Source organism: Callithrix jacchus, chromosome 6, assembly GCF_049354715.1.
Source record: "Callithrix jacchus isolate 240 chromosome 6, calJac240_pri, whole genome shotgun sequence".
NCBI lineage: Eukaryota > Metazoa > Chordata > Mammalia > Primates > Cebidae > Callithrix > Callithrix jacchus.
Window position 1 is genome coordinate 39,071,957 of NC_133507.1, and position 14,415 is coordinate 39,086,371.

The window sequence follows — 14,415 nt, forward strand, 5'->3', positions numbered from 1 at the left end:
CCACTAATATTCTGGTAATTATTTACTTATTCTGTATCTACCTCTAGACTCTACTCTGTGACTTCCCAACATGTTATGGGATTTACTCATCTTTTATACCCAGAGCTTCACAACGTGCAAAGTACAGGTATATATGCCAGCCCTGTACAACAGTGCATTCTAAGATCCTTGCTTACCGAAATCTTAAATACCAGCAGGGGAGAAGAAAGACTCTTGGAATCAATCTGTTCAAACAATGGTAACAAGTTCATAAGCCAATAAAAGAAAAAAAAGCAGGTGCAAGACTCTGAAAACATACCATGCTGAATTTCGTGTACAAAGAACAATATGAAAATAGGATTTTTTAAGGTAACAGAATATTTACCACCGCCTTTTTAAAAAAAAATTACAAAAATAAGCCAGCCCCTTTTTTCCAAGTGAATTGGGAGTAACGGTTTACACTGTCCGACCAGAAACACTTCCGTTCTTTTGGACCACCCCCCCACACCCACCCCCCCCACCCCAACCCTCGCCCCGGTAGCGGGCGTCGCTAGTTTCATCCTATTTCTCCGATGAAGGTATAAGGTACCCCACCGCTACCTTTAGATTTGGTGATAGTTCCCATAAAAATGGAGTGAACAATCTACCCCATCCTTTTATCACAATATCAACTAAATTCCAGCAAAAGGCAAAAAAAAAAAATTCTTTTTCTTGTAGCTTAGTGTTTGCAACTTGATGTGTCGTCAGACAAACCTGTAATCGGTCTCCGCTGGATCAGTCACTAGCTGTGTAAGTCTACGGAACTCCCATCACCTGCAAATCTGAAGAAAAATGCATGCGGGCACGCAGGACGTTTTGGGCAAAGACGGCCTTTAAGCTTTTGTTTTTACTAAGAATGCCGCTCTAGTGAAACAGCAGCCAGTTCTGAAGGGACCCGGCACGGCGTTGATGTTATCACTTCAGAGCGCCAGGTTCGGGCTTCCACCTATTCCAGGAGCAGCAATAGGGGCAGTCGACAGTCTTTACTAGGGAAAGGAGACAAGTGCTAGCACCTGCTCCCCAAGAGGACGGTAGGTGAAATTGCTCACTCTTCACCCCAATGATGGTATGCACCTGGAAACGCGGTTCTAGTTCGCGCCCTTCGCCGCCTTATAGCAGACCAGAGACCAGCGCTTCCCAACTCACGTGGGTTCACCCTGCAGCTTTCTTGGCCCCAAAGGGTAGTGCTTTGCATAGCCCTCCTTGTCCAGATTTTGTTAATGCAAATCTAATTCCTCTAGGGTTTCCTGTCTGTCTGGGCTTCACTGCCCGCAACTGTCCTCTGCAAGTAGGTCGCTCACCTCGAATCCCTGGGATTCCCTGTATCCCTTTAGTGTGGTGGAGAAACGATCTGCTTTAACACCCAGAAAGTTTTAGAACGGATGATTTGGGGGCATAAAATTAGGTACTTCGCAGTGGGAAGATACTACCGTGCTTTAGTGATGGGCTATTATTTTGGGGGGAAAGGATTTGGGAAGATGCGTGTTATGATAAAGCCTGTAGCAAAAAGTGGAGATTTAATTTCAAAGATTAAAATTAAAGATAAAATAGGTGTTAGGTTGCAGTCATTTTAGTCGAAATACTTCTTTTAAGAAGAGCTTCATGAGAACACTATTGTTTATAACCCAGAGACTAAATCTGATGGGTGTGTGTTTATGTTAACTCTTGTTTTTGAACCAAATGATCAAGTTTTATTTTGAAAGGTGTTTTTAGGAAACAGAATACATTAACATTATTTTTATCTGTTACATCTGCCTTTGTTATTTATTCTTTTTAGAAAATCCACATTTTGTCTTAATTTTAGCTGTCAAAAAATAAATAGCACTTTTCAGAGGACTCTATCATTATTGTACTGTAATATTAGCTGTCTTAATAAGTCTTTTGGTATGAACAGCATGCAAGTAATACTAAAAAATTTTATATCTGACTCGTCTTCCCTCTTGAGGAACATTATATCCATTCATAATGTTATTTATATTCACATGTTGCTATAGCCTTTACAAAATTTTGGTGACTTTTACAGACTTTCCTGTAATTCTGTAAAACTATATATTGAAAGATTGGCAGGCCAATGTCAGTTGCAAATAAGAAGTTGTTTCTGTAATTCTTTTTCAGGAATTATCTATAGAGTAAGTATTAATCTTGAATAAGACAGCAGGAGTTTTTAAACCATCAAAAAGGAAAGTTTATGAATTTTTAAGAAGTTTTAATTTTCATCCTGGAACACCATTTCTTCATAAAATAGTATTGGGAATTGAAACCAGTTGTGATGATACAGCAGCTGCTGTGGTGGATGAAACTGGAAATGTGTTGGGAGAAGCAATACATTCCCAAACTGAAGTTCATTTAAAGTAAGTAGACATTATCGTAGTCATTTCCACTTTTTTTGGAAAAAGTAAAATGAAACCATCTTTTCAATTTGTCATATATAAAAGTTTTCAGGAGCTACTGTCTTATTCCTTTTTGCAAACACTTTAAACAACTGCTATCGAAAACCTCAAATACCTCATCCTGGCTTTTAAGAGTCTTCACAATAAGCTCCCAACGTTAACTAATCCTATTGCCAAAAGAAAATAAGCTCATTCTCAGCTTCAGTATTTATCGATGATTTTCCTTCAGTAATGCATTCCTTCTTTTCTCCACTTCTGTGTTTCATGGTCTCAGCTGACGTCCTAGGAAAACTGTGTTAATCACTGAAAAAAAAAAAGCCCTATTCATATTTATACATATATGTTGTGTTAGTACTCAAATAAATTATAATAAGCATAGAATGGTGCAAGGATTATAAACTGAGATGTTTGTAGAGGACCACCAGGTTATACCCAAATAAATGGACAAGATATAAAGAGGAAAATGTCTGGAGGAGGTCACTACTCAGCTCTAGCCAATTGTCATGCAGGAATGCAGGACTTGTGTTATTAGAGTATCGTAATTTTTAAGAAAAAATGGAAATCCAAATTTTTAATGTCATATTTTGAGATTTTTAAAATTAGTAGCAAATTCAAAATATATTAAAATACTCTGCAGATGAGTATGTCTTTAAGCCATCAATTTACAACATCTGAATAGTGAAAAAGCCTGGTATTTTGAAATCATAGTCCTGTATTTGAATCTTGAATTAAGTACTTAGTAGTGGCTCTGTAACTGTAGGCAAGTTCCGTATCCTCTCTGATTCTGTTTTTACATCAGCAAAATAAGAAAATTAACATCTGCCTCATAGAATTAGGGGAGGGTGGCATTAGAAATAATATATGTGAAGAGGCAGATTAAGCCTCAAACAATATGCGGGAGGGACTGTGTTGGGTATTAATAAGGCACCATGAAGTACTGGAAAGTCCTTGGCTTCAGGAAGCTTAACTTGATCATGGAAACATGATGTCTAGAACTACAAGGAGAATTAATAGTACAAGGCAGCATAAGGTAAATATCAAACAAGTGGTGCAAACAGTAACTATTGTTACCATGTCTCAACTTCATAGCCCTTTCAGTTTCTCTTGAGTGCACTGAACTTTTGAACACATAAAGGTTAATAGAAAGGACTATCCTGGCCACTTTATCTAAATTCTATTCTGTGTCAGGATACCCTGCATATATACTTTGTAATACTTTCATAATTTATACATTTGCTCATTTATGTATCATCTCTCTTAGTAGAGTCTAAGTGCCATGGTGACAGAAGCCATGTCTGTATTAATCAATAATGCTTTACCTAGTACCCAACATGTTTGACACATCACAGGTATTCAGCGGCCTTTTGTTAGGCCTTCCGTAAATGGAGATGGAAAGAATATTATAACCTGGCTGTGTTAGTTCATTCTTGGACTGCTCTAAAGAAATCTCTGAGACTGGGCAGTTTACAAAGAAAAGAGGTTTCATTGGTTCATGGTTCCATAGGCTGTGCAGGAAGCATAGCAGCATCTGCTTCTGGGAGGCCCCAGGGAGCTTTTACTTTTAAACAACAAGATCATGAGAACTCATTCACTATCACAACACAGTACTAAGGGGAAAATCTGCCCCCATGATCTAGTCACTTCCCACCAGGCCCCATCTCCAACACTGGGCCTTACCATTCTACATGAGATTTGGACAGGGACACAGATCCAAACCGTATCACTGAGTGAGCATTGTCAGCAAAGGCAAAGAAGTGAGAAAGTGCTGGACATTCAATTTAGCTACAGCATAGGTCACTTGAGGAGAAAAATAGGCTTCAGTGATACCATCCACCTAGCTCATTTCAGCATTTTTTGAATACCTATAGTTACCAGGCAATACTTGGGGCATTTGGGGTACAAATGTGAATGACACATATGACCCTTGCTTTGAACTGCTCACCATATAGGTGGGTTAGAGTGTAGGCTCACATAGACTCTTGGCTATATAGCTTCAAGCCTCAATGGTTTCTCTGCCTCTTTATTAGCTTTGTTCCCTAATCCACACTCCATACTGTCTACAAATCATAGCAAGACAAAAATACATTGTTATTATTAATTCTTTGAGAATAAAACCATGTTCTTATTTGGCCCTAGTGTTTAGCATAATCTCTGGAAGATAAAATACACAGAAAAGGCACAGAAAGGAAAGGAGGGGGGCAAGACAGAGAAGGAAGAAATGAGTGACAGGGAGAGAATTTAGATTTGATGTCTCCCAAATTCTGCGAAACTAAAGGTTTTGAGTAGGGGAATAATGGGTGGCACTGTGCTTTAGTTTATTCTCTGGCAGCAATATAGGATGGCCTCTAAGGATCAAAGGACATAGTTAGGAAAGTGCAATTAGAGGACTGTTGAATAGACTGAGATGAGGGCTTTTGAGACTGGGCAGTGGGAGTGGAGATTAATGTGGAGAATGAGGGAGAGAAAGGAGGTAAAGATGAACTTTGAAACTGGAGGGTTATTTGATGCTGCTAACAGAGATGACAGAGATAAGAGAAAAAGTAGCTTTGAAAAATAAAATAAAATTATATTACAGTGTAGATGTGCTGAAATCAGATCATTTCATTCATATCCCCCTCATTTCCTGAAACAATATTTTAATTATTCAGCAAATATTCATTAAATGCACTTACTGAGGATTTTCATTTCTACATATAGAACTAGTAGGTTTTATAACATCAAATATTTGAGGATTTTTTTTTTTGAGACTAGCAGTGCATTTTGCAGACTCTGTATTTTAATGCTCTACTTCTCATATAGTAACTCAGTCACATGGCAAATTTGCTGCTAGCAAATTTGCCTCAGTTCTTTACACTTGATGTTTGGAGTGGCCATCCATTGTCCTACATGGACTAAAAATCCAAATTAGCAGTTCTGAACACCAGATTCCCAAACTGTATTTCAGGATTGCAAGCTATCTGCTGTCCTGCTGTGACCTCAAGTGGAATGTGTTTTAAAATTAGCTCATCTTTATAAAACTGTCTTCATGTTTCTCTGTTAGAATTTCTTTTCACCCAATCATTCCAGCTGAATAGCTGAACAAACTTTGATGTCTTAGTCCCGCGGACCTTATATTCAATTAGTTATTACAGTTCTCAAGGTTCTCTGTCCCTTTCTTTCCAGTCCCGCAATCACCCAGTTTAAGATATAATCACTTTACACAAATACTTTTGCAGTAATCTCTCTTAAAATCTCCTGTCAGCAAGAAGATTAATTTTCCTTAAATACAATTTTTTTTCCTGTCCTTCCCATGCTCAAACCTTGTGTGGAATACTGTGCAAGATTGTTTTGCTGATTTCATTAATCAACAAATAAATCCGTGTGAGTTTGCTGTGAATAAGTTGAAAAAGTCAGAAACATTATCCCCTTAATTACTGCATACTGAGTTATAACCACAGTATACTACATTAGAAAGTACACATTAGAAAATACTTGATTTACTCAGCTATATAATGATTAACTTGAGGACATGCCTTTAGTTGTAATATATTATCATTTTTCTTCATTTTTACATTCTTAAAACTACAAAAAGCTGTCTTTGTTTCTTTCAGAACAGGTGGAATTATTCCTCCAGTAGCTCAACAGCTTCACAGAGAAAATATTCAACGAACAGTACAGGAAATTCTTTCTGCCAGTAGTATCTCTCCAAGTGACCTCTCAGCAATTGCAACTACCATAAAACCAGGACTTGCTTTAAGCCTGGGAGTGGGCTTATCATTTAGCTTACAGCTGGTAGGACAGTTAAAAAAGCCATTCATTCCCATTCATCATATGGAGGCTCATGCACTTACTATTACATTGACCAATAAAGTAGAATTTCCTTTTTTCGTTCTTTTGATTTCTGGAGGTCACTGTCTGCTGGCATTAGTTCAAGGAGTTTCGGATTTTCTGCTTCTTGGAAAGTCTTTGGACATAGCACCAGGTGACATGCTTGACAAGGTTATTATTTAAGAATTAATTTCTCCATTCTTTTTTGTTATGTTGTCCATTTCAACTAAGTAGCAATAGATGTGCTACCACCATTCATCTAAATATTTCTGAATGATATCTTAGTAAACTGAAAAAAATTCACATATGGTAAGAAAAAATAAAAAGTAGTACACAATTTTAGAATTCTTTCTTAGCCTTTCCTAATAAAATGGTAAGAGGTTAGTATCTATACATAAAGGCTGAAATAGTTGGCAGATACAGTTATGTATTTTGTCAAATAATATACGTGAAGGAAAGTGCTTTGTAAACTAACATACTGCAAAAAGGTAAAATAAGAGAATATATAAAGATTAACATAAGGACAGAGTTCTATGATTAAATCACATAATTGCTGACACCAGAGACAGATAGGGTTTTTTCTCCCCCTTTGTTTTAGAATACTGCAGAGGCTACTGCCATATATAGGGGGCAAAAAAACAAAACAAAACAAAACAAAAAACCACTGCTTCCCACAGTGAACTGATAGGAAGAAAGTATAGGGCAAGTTCTTATTACTGATGTTCATCATTAAGCAGTCATTGTCAACTTCAAGCCTATTTTCCAACCCCAATAGAAGAGCAAACAGACGGGGCAGTGATTGGCCTTGTTCAGGTCATCATAAGGAACAGGGTTGTCTGCTTACCTGAATATCAGCTATAGTCTATATTTCTCAAAGTATAGCATGTTTTATTCATTTGGTGGAGGGGGAGGCTATTAGCAATTTTCAACTTATTTCCCTTGCCTCTTTTGGTTTCAAAGTATTTAATTTTATGACTCATTAAAAAAATATATTTTTTTGATAGGTGGCAAGAAGACTTTCTTTAATCAAACATCCAGAGTGCTCCATCATGAGTGGTGGGAAAGCCATAGAACATTTGGCCAAACAAGGAAACAGATTTCATTTTGACACCACACCTCCCTTGCAATGTGCTAAAAATTGTGATTTTTCTTTTACTGGACTTCAACACCTTCTTAATAAAATAATAATACAAAAGGAAAAAGAGGAAGGTATATTTCTAATTAGTAAAGTTGAACAGATAAATATTCCTGGATTGTTTCTAAAAATACCTGCTCATTTCTGCAGGTATTGAGCAGGGACAAATCCTGTCTTCAGCTGCAGACATTGCTGCCGCAGTACAGCACATAACAGCATGTCATATTGTGAAAAGAACACATCGAGCTATTCTGTTTTGTAAGCAGAGAAACTTGTTACCTCAAAATAATGCAGTACTGGTAAGTTTTATCTCATTTTATTGTAATAGTTACACTTTGCAATATGTTACTTTTTTTCCCCAAGACTTTGACCTTGTGTTTAGGTGAACAGATCTTTATACGCTGTGCTAGCCCTGACAGTATGAAATCATGCAGGATAGGAAAGACTAACGCCATTTCTTGTACTAGTTTGACAGCTTCATGAAACATCTATATAGTTTTATAGCACAAAAGTCCAAGACGGCATCTTCTTATTGGATTTAAAAGAGGGTTTACAATAAAGAAAGCAAATGCAGTAATTGCTGTCATTATTTTTAGAAAAATAGGCAGATTTCCTTCATCCTTTGAGGAAATCCCTTTTTGTTTTTAAATAAGCCAGTCAAATTTAGCAGTGGGAGGTTGTACAAAAACTTTCATGAAACACTAATGTTAATAAGTTCTGATAACCCACTACCATTGTACCAGCTGAAATCCCTTTAATTGTGCTTAAAAACCTTGATAAACATCCTATTTAACTGTATCTGAAACTTTATTCTTTTAAAAATTATAAACTAAAGTGGGAAAATGTTTAAATGGTGGTAATTCATAGATGGAATTTTACATTGATATCAAAGAATAATTTTTTAAGAGTTATATAGTAAGATGCACAAAATAAAAAATTCAAGGTCTAAAATAATAGTTTGATGGTAATTATATTAAATATTGAGATGAAAGGTGTGAAGAAAATATACAAAAAATGCTAGTAATGTTTCTATGCTATTAGAAATGTTAGTGATTTTTTCTTTGTAAATTTTTATTATATAGATATATAACTTGCCCATTACTCATCTCAAAATGAGATAGTTTATTATTGTACAATGCTGATATTTTCCCCCCAGGTTTAATTAACAGCTTGATTCATATCCATGTGATCGTTTTTGGTTTTCTCAATTCCTTCAGGTTGCATCTGGAGGTGTTGCAAGTAACTTCTATATCCACGGAGCTCTGGAAATTTTAACAAACGCAACACAGTGCACTTTGTTGTGTCCTCCTCCCAGACTGTGCACTGATAATGGCATTATGATTGCATGGTAGGCCACAAGATATATGTGCTTCACTCATAATCATCTAAATATTAATTGCCATTTTATCATACTAAACCTTCTTCCTTCAGATCTTGGAGCTATTGATTTTATTTTAATAATTTTTATTTAGGAACGGTATTGAAAGATTACGTGCTGGCGTGGGCATCTTACATGACATAGAAGACATCCGCTATGAATCAAAGTATGTGGTACCATTCATGCTCTTTATGCAGGTTACATTACTTAGGTCAGTGCCTGAATTTTGTTTTTTATATGAGGTTTTCATTGACATTCTGGTGGTACTTGAAGGAAAGTGACATAAATGTCTTTCATAAACCTAGTTAAGGTTGATACTGTATAAGAAGTATTTTTGCTGCAGCATCAAATTATAAAAATCTTGACAAGTTTAGGTGAGTTAGAAACAAACCATGAGTAAGGATGATGAATTCCTTCCTTTGGAACTAGAGTGGAAACCATGTTCATGGCCTGGACTTTTGCGATGTCAATAACATCTCAAAACCAGCTAACGTGCTGGGAAATTTAAGGGAAACCTGCAGAAAGCATTCAGATGTGAAAATGGGTTGTGATTATGCTCTTACACAGGCAGCTGAGAATTGGCCAAAAGATTGCTATTTCCTGCAAGCCTTATTTCCTCTCCCAAATCAAAGTTCCAACAAATAGCACAGTTTTTTCTTTTACTTTTTCTTTTTGAGACAGAATCTTACTGTGTCACCCAGGCTAGAGTGCAGTGGCCCATTCTCAGCTCACTGCAAACTCTGCTTCCCGAGTTCAAGTGATTGTCATGTCTCAGCCTCCTGAGTAGCTGAGATTACAAGTGCGCACTGCCACATCCAGCTAATTTTTTGTATTTTTAGTTTTTGGGTTTTGCCACATTGGTCAGGCTGGTCTCGAAATCCAGACCTCAAGTGACCTACCCACCTTGGCCTCCCAAAGTGCTGGGATGACAGGTGTGAGCCACCATGCCTAGCTGGTTTTTCAATTTACTATATAATTCTGTTATAAGTTAATTCTGGAATAGGAAAAGACAATTATTTTCATAATCTAACATAATTATATTTTAAACATCTTTTCATCTGATGTTTTAAAACTTGTCAGCATTGGTCAGACACAGTGGCTCATGCCTGTAATACCAGCACTTTGGGAGGCTGAGGTGGGCAGATCACCTAAGGTCAGGGGTTCAAGACCAGCCTGACCAACATGGTAAAACGCTGTCTCTACTGAAAATACAAAAAATTAGCTGGGTGTCATGGCGGGTGCCTTAATCTCAGCTACTCAGGAGGCTGAGGCAGGAGAATTGCTTGAATCCGCGAGGTTGAGGTTGTAAGCTGAGATCATGCCTTGCACTCCAGCCTGGGTGACAGAGCGAGACTCCATCTCACAAAAAAACAAAAACAAAAAAACTTGTCAACATTATATTTCATAACTAGACAGTTGTGCTATAGAGAAGAACCTATAGAAACCTGGGACATTTGTAAAATGTGAATGAATGCAGGTTTGACTTTAGCTGTGTGGCAAAAATGTTTTACCTTTTTAGCTCTGTAGAGATTTATAAGATATTTTTCTTATTTTTATATTTTATTTTATGTTTTAACTTACTTATGTACAGTATTTGAGAACAAGAAAACAGATGTTCTCAAAAAAAGTCTCAAAATTTAGATTTCTTATTAATGAGGCTAGCTTTCATGATCCTGACTTGAGGTCTCACTATATTTCTATGCGTTTAAGAATCATCACCACATATGATGAATAATACATTAGATACTTGTACCTTCAGAATTCTAAGCAAATAGTCTGTAGAACTAGTGATGGATCATGAAGCAAACAAATAATGTGATTTGTCTGATTCTGATGTAGATGTCCTCTTGGAGTAGACATATCAAAAGAAGTTGAAGAAGCTGCCATAAAAGTACCACGATTAAAAATGAACCTATGATTTTTGCTGTTCAAAAAAATCCCTACAGGTAGTATTAATGTTAAAATTAAGTCTTTATTGTTTTATATATCAAATTGTAGAAGAAATATAATATTAATTATTTATCAAGACTTTCTTTTGTTATTTCTTTTTCTTATGTTTGATGTTTTACCTGCTCTTCTGAGATACTGTAATGTTAAAGTCTTACAAGAAAACATAGTTTTTTTTTTTTAATCATTAGAAAACCAAAATAAAACATCTTTTGAGAAAGGAATGTATTGATGTTGGCAGGTAGAAAGAAAAACTTTGAAAGAAGTACAGTAATTTTGCTGAATCCTGGCTTTGTATCATATGGGCCTAGGACTTATCCCCACTTCCTCAAATCAGAATAGGAGAAGCTATTTTTCTATTTTTTGACTTCTATTGAAACATGAACCTGACTTTATAATGAGAGAGTAATTTTATTTGTTTTTCTTTTCTTTCCCTTTTTTTTTTTTTTTTTTTTTTTGGAGACAGTGTCTCCCTCTGTCACCCAGGCTGGAGTTCAGTAGTGTGATCTCGGCTTACTGCAACCTCTGCCTTCTGGGTTCAAGCAATTCTCCTGCCTCAGCCTCCCGAGTAGCTGGGACTACAGGTGACCACCACTATGCCCAGCTAATTTTTTGTATTTTCAGTAGAGACAAGATTTCACCATGTTGCCTAGGATGGTCTTGAACTCCTGAGCTGAGGCAGTGTGCCTGCCTCAGCCTCCCAAAGTGCTGGGATTACAGGTGTGTGTGAGAGAGCAATTTTAGATCAAAGTCATATAAAAGCAGACATTTCCAAATCAAGACAAAAGCTGACTTTCTCTAACATAATATGTTATTAATTTTAAGAGTTCATTACGGGCTGGACGCAGTGGCTCCTGCCTATAATCCCAGAACTTTGGGATGCTGAGGTGAACAGATCATGAGGTCAGTAGTTGGAGACCAGCCTGGCAAATGGTGAAACCCCATCTCTTAAAAATACAAAAAATTAGCCAGGGATGGTGGCTGGCGTTCACCTGTAAATCCAGCTACTTGGGAGGCTAAGGCAGAAGAACTGCTTTAACCCAGGAGGTAGAGGTTGCAGTGAGTCAAAATAGTGCCACTGCACTCCAGCCTGAGTGGCAGAGCAAGACTCCATCTCAAAAAGACAAAAACAACAAAAAAGAATTTGTTATTAGGTATGCTCTGTGGAGTAAATAGGATGTCTATGCATTTTTTAAAATACATCTAATTTGAGGTTTTACAATTTTAACATTTAAGTAATCCCTGAAGTGTATGTATTGTACACTTTAGTTGTCCATATACTTTCACATCAGTTATTTGAGAAATTGTATATAATCAGATGGAAATAAATCTGGGAGTTTTTTTGGTTAATTTTTTTTGAATCCAGACTTTGTACTGCAAATATCATAAGCTTATCACTGTTTTTCTGTCTTGATTAAAGTAACTAAATGTACTGTTCTTTGAATATAACACTCTATTTTTGGAGGCCTTTCTCAGACATAATTTTTAATTTTTATTTTTATAGACAGCATCTTGCTATGTTGCCCAGACTGGACTAAAACTCTAGGCCTCACGTAATCCTCCAACTTCAGCCTCCAAGGGCCAACTTCTCACACATCATTTTAAAAAAGTAAAAAATGTAGAGTAATAAAAATAATCTTTATGGGGGGGCATTGTACTTTAGGAGAAAGAAATAGTATATATTTTAGGAGTGGTAAGATGGTCTGGCTAGGCCAAGATACTGAGGAAATTCCTGGAATTGAATGCAAAGAAACTCTGATAACCTGAAAATAGTTCTAAAATACAGTCTTCAGCATACCTGAAACCAGTTTCAGAGCTCAAAAGTTGCTCTCTAAAGGCTTTAAAAAATATCTATAGAAGCTTAATATGTCCATTCTTATGAATTCTTATCCTTAATGGTGCTGGATAACACAGTTTATCATTCGAATATGTATTGATTTCTAGTACGAAATATACAATTTCCCTCCACATTTTCTATTAATTTAGTTGATCTACCAGAAAGTTGTGACTCAGCACCATTAAGATAATTTAGAATTAAATATGAAATTAAAGAGGTCTCTTACTTTTCAGTGGTTAAGAACACAAGCTTTGGGCCAGGCATGGTAGCTCATACTCGTCATCCTAGCTTTGGGAGGCCAATGAAGGAGAATCGCTTGAGACCCAGGAATTTGAGACCAGTCTGGGCATCTCACCTCAGCCTCCTGAGTAGCTAGGGCTCCTGGCCTGTACCACCACACTCAGCATAACAGAGACCGAGGACCTGTAGCCCTAGCCACTCAGGAGGCTGAGGTGAGATGATTGCTTTGAACCCAGGAGTTTAAGGCTGCAGTTAGCTGTGATTGCACTATTGCCCTCCAGCCTGGGTAACAGAGCAAGACCCTTTCTCCAAAAAATAAATAAATAATCATTCATTCACTCACTGGCTCTGGACTGTGCCACATAGAAAGCCCTAAGTACATATTGGGGAAAATAACTGCTGATTAATATATGCTTACAATCTAACTGCAGCCCAGGTAGAGAATGGATTATAGCAAGACCCTCAGACTGTATGGAGGCAATTGAGCAAGTGGATGGAGAAAAGGGGAGCTTTAAAGTACACAGCGAAGCAGAGCCCAGTGGCTCACACCTGTAATCCCAGCACTTTGACAGGCCAAGGCAGGTGGATCACCTCAGGTCAGGAGTTCAAGACCAGCCTGGCCAACATGGTGAAACCTCATCTCTACTACATATACAAAAATGAGCCGGGGGTGGTGGTAGGCACCTGCAATCCCAGCTACTCAAGAGGCTGGGGCAGGAGAATTGCCTGAACCCAGGAAGCAGAGATCCTACTTATCTTTACAGAAATCCTACTTATTTTTTGAAACCGTAACTCTGACCTGTTACTAAATTCCATAGACATGCTAAGGAAAATCTGCTTAGTATCGAGATCAAGAACTTCTATTCAAAAAGATTATTCAGTTGTGTTATTTGCATATTACCATAATTAAAAATAAAAAAATTTTTTAAAGATGGCTCAGGAATCCTTTCATACTAAGTGCTATTATTAGCTTTCTTCAGGCTCTGGGTTGGCTTTCTGGACGTGTTTCCCAAGTTGGCTCAAACACACTATTCTTGGTCTTGATACATTTGTGATATCTGATGTAAGTGTAGGTGAAAAAGAAAAAATAATATGGGAATCCTTGGTCTTTTTTGTTGCTTTGAAGCATCCCACGAAGTTAGTTACAGTAGGTAATAAAGTCAAAGAATCTTTTGGTTGAATTTTAGGTTCTAATTTTCTTCGGTGCTCTTTCCCTAAAAATTAGAGAGCCTCAATTAAATGTCTCTACTGAGAGCCCTAGGTGTAGTCTCATTACTTCTAGTTCTATGTAGTTTTATTTTCTTTACATAACTAAAACATACTAAGAGAACCAATCAGTGCTTCCAGACTTTTAGATGTCAGAGGCCAAAAATTTGTGGGGACCACTATATGGTTTGCTAGCTTGTTAATATGTCAAGTTATCATTAATAAAAGAACAAATACTACTTTAAACATCATTATGTAAAATAAAGAATATTTTAGTACCAAAAGAAAATATAAAAGGCATCATCTCAAATGATAGACTTGACATTGAATGAAATGAATTTCATCAGAAACTTGCTACCTTGTCCTTATTTTTTCTTATGTTACCACAAGCCTGTGAAAACTTCATCAGATTATGACTGATAAACAGGTTGTTGTTTAGAAACCAGTGTTAAAGTGA

The 14,415-nt window shown here is 36.9% G+C and overlaps 2 protein-coding genes across 30 annotated transcripts in view; one reads left to right on the forward strand and one right to left on the reverse strand.

The window, feature by feature from the left end:
- The window catches only part of OSGEPL1 (O-sialoglycoprotein endopeptidase like 1), a 38,958-nt gene that overhangs the window by 7,325 nt on the left and 17,218 nt on the right, over positions 1–14,415 (forward strand). For 4 of the 29 annotated variants that reach the window (XM_078327097.1, XM_078327095.1, XM_078327094.1 and 1 more), the window contains exons 1-8: positions 504–1,049; positions 2,134–2,369; positions 5,999–6,386; positions 7,220–7,424; positions 7,501–7,649; positions 8,568–8,698; positions 8,823–8,939; positions 10,568–10,674. In XM_078327097.1, the coding sequence (XP_078183223.1) occupies positions 6,219–6,386; positions 7,220–7,424; positions 7,501–7,649; positions 8,568–8,698; positions 8,823–8,939; positions 10,568–10,646 (849 nt within the window). In that variant the 5' untranslated portion in view covers positions 504–1,049; positions 2,134–2,369; positions 5,999–6,218 and the 3' untranslated portion in view covers positions 10,647–10,674. Of the gene's footprint in view, positions 1–47; positions 349–503; positions 1,050–2,133; positions 2,370–5,998; positions 6,387–7,219; positions 7,425–7,500; positions 7,650–8,567; positions 8,699–8,822; positions 8,940–10,567; positions 10,896–11,141; positions 13,683–14,415 lie in introns of those variants that run through there. The other 25 variants (XM_078327114.1, XM_078327109.1, XM_078327113.1 and 22 more) reach the window with 21 other exon arrangements.
- The window catches only part of ANKAR (ankyrin and armadillo repeat containing), a 61,652-nt gene continuing 58,336 nt past the window's right edge, over positions 11,100–14,415 (reverse strand). Inside the window, 1 exon segment of the mRNA XM_078375626.1 lies at positions 11,100–13,966. Within this exon segment, the coding sequence (XP_078231752.1) occupies positions 13,719–13,966 (248 nt within the window). The 3' untranslated portion in view covers positions 11,100–13,718.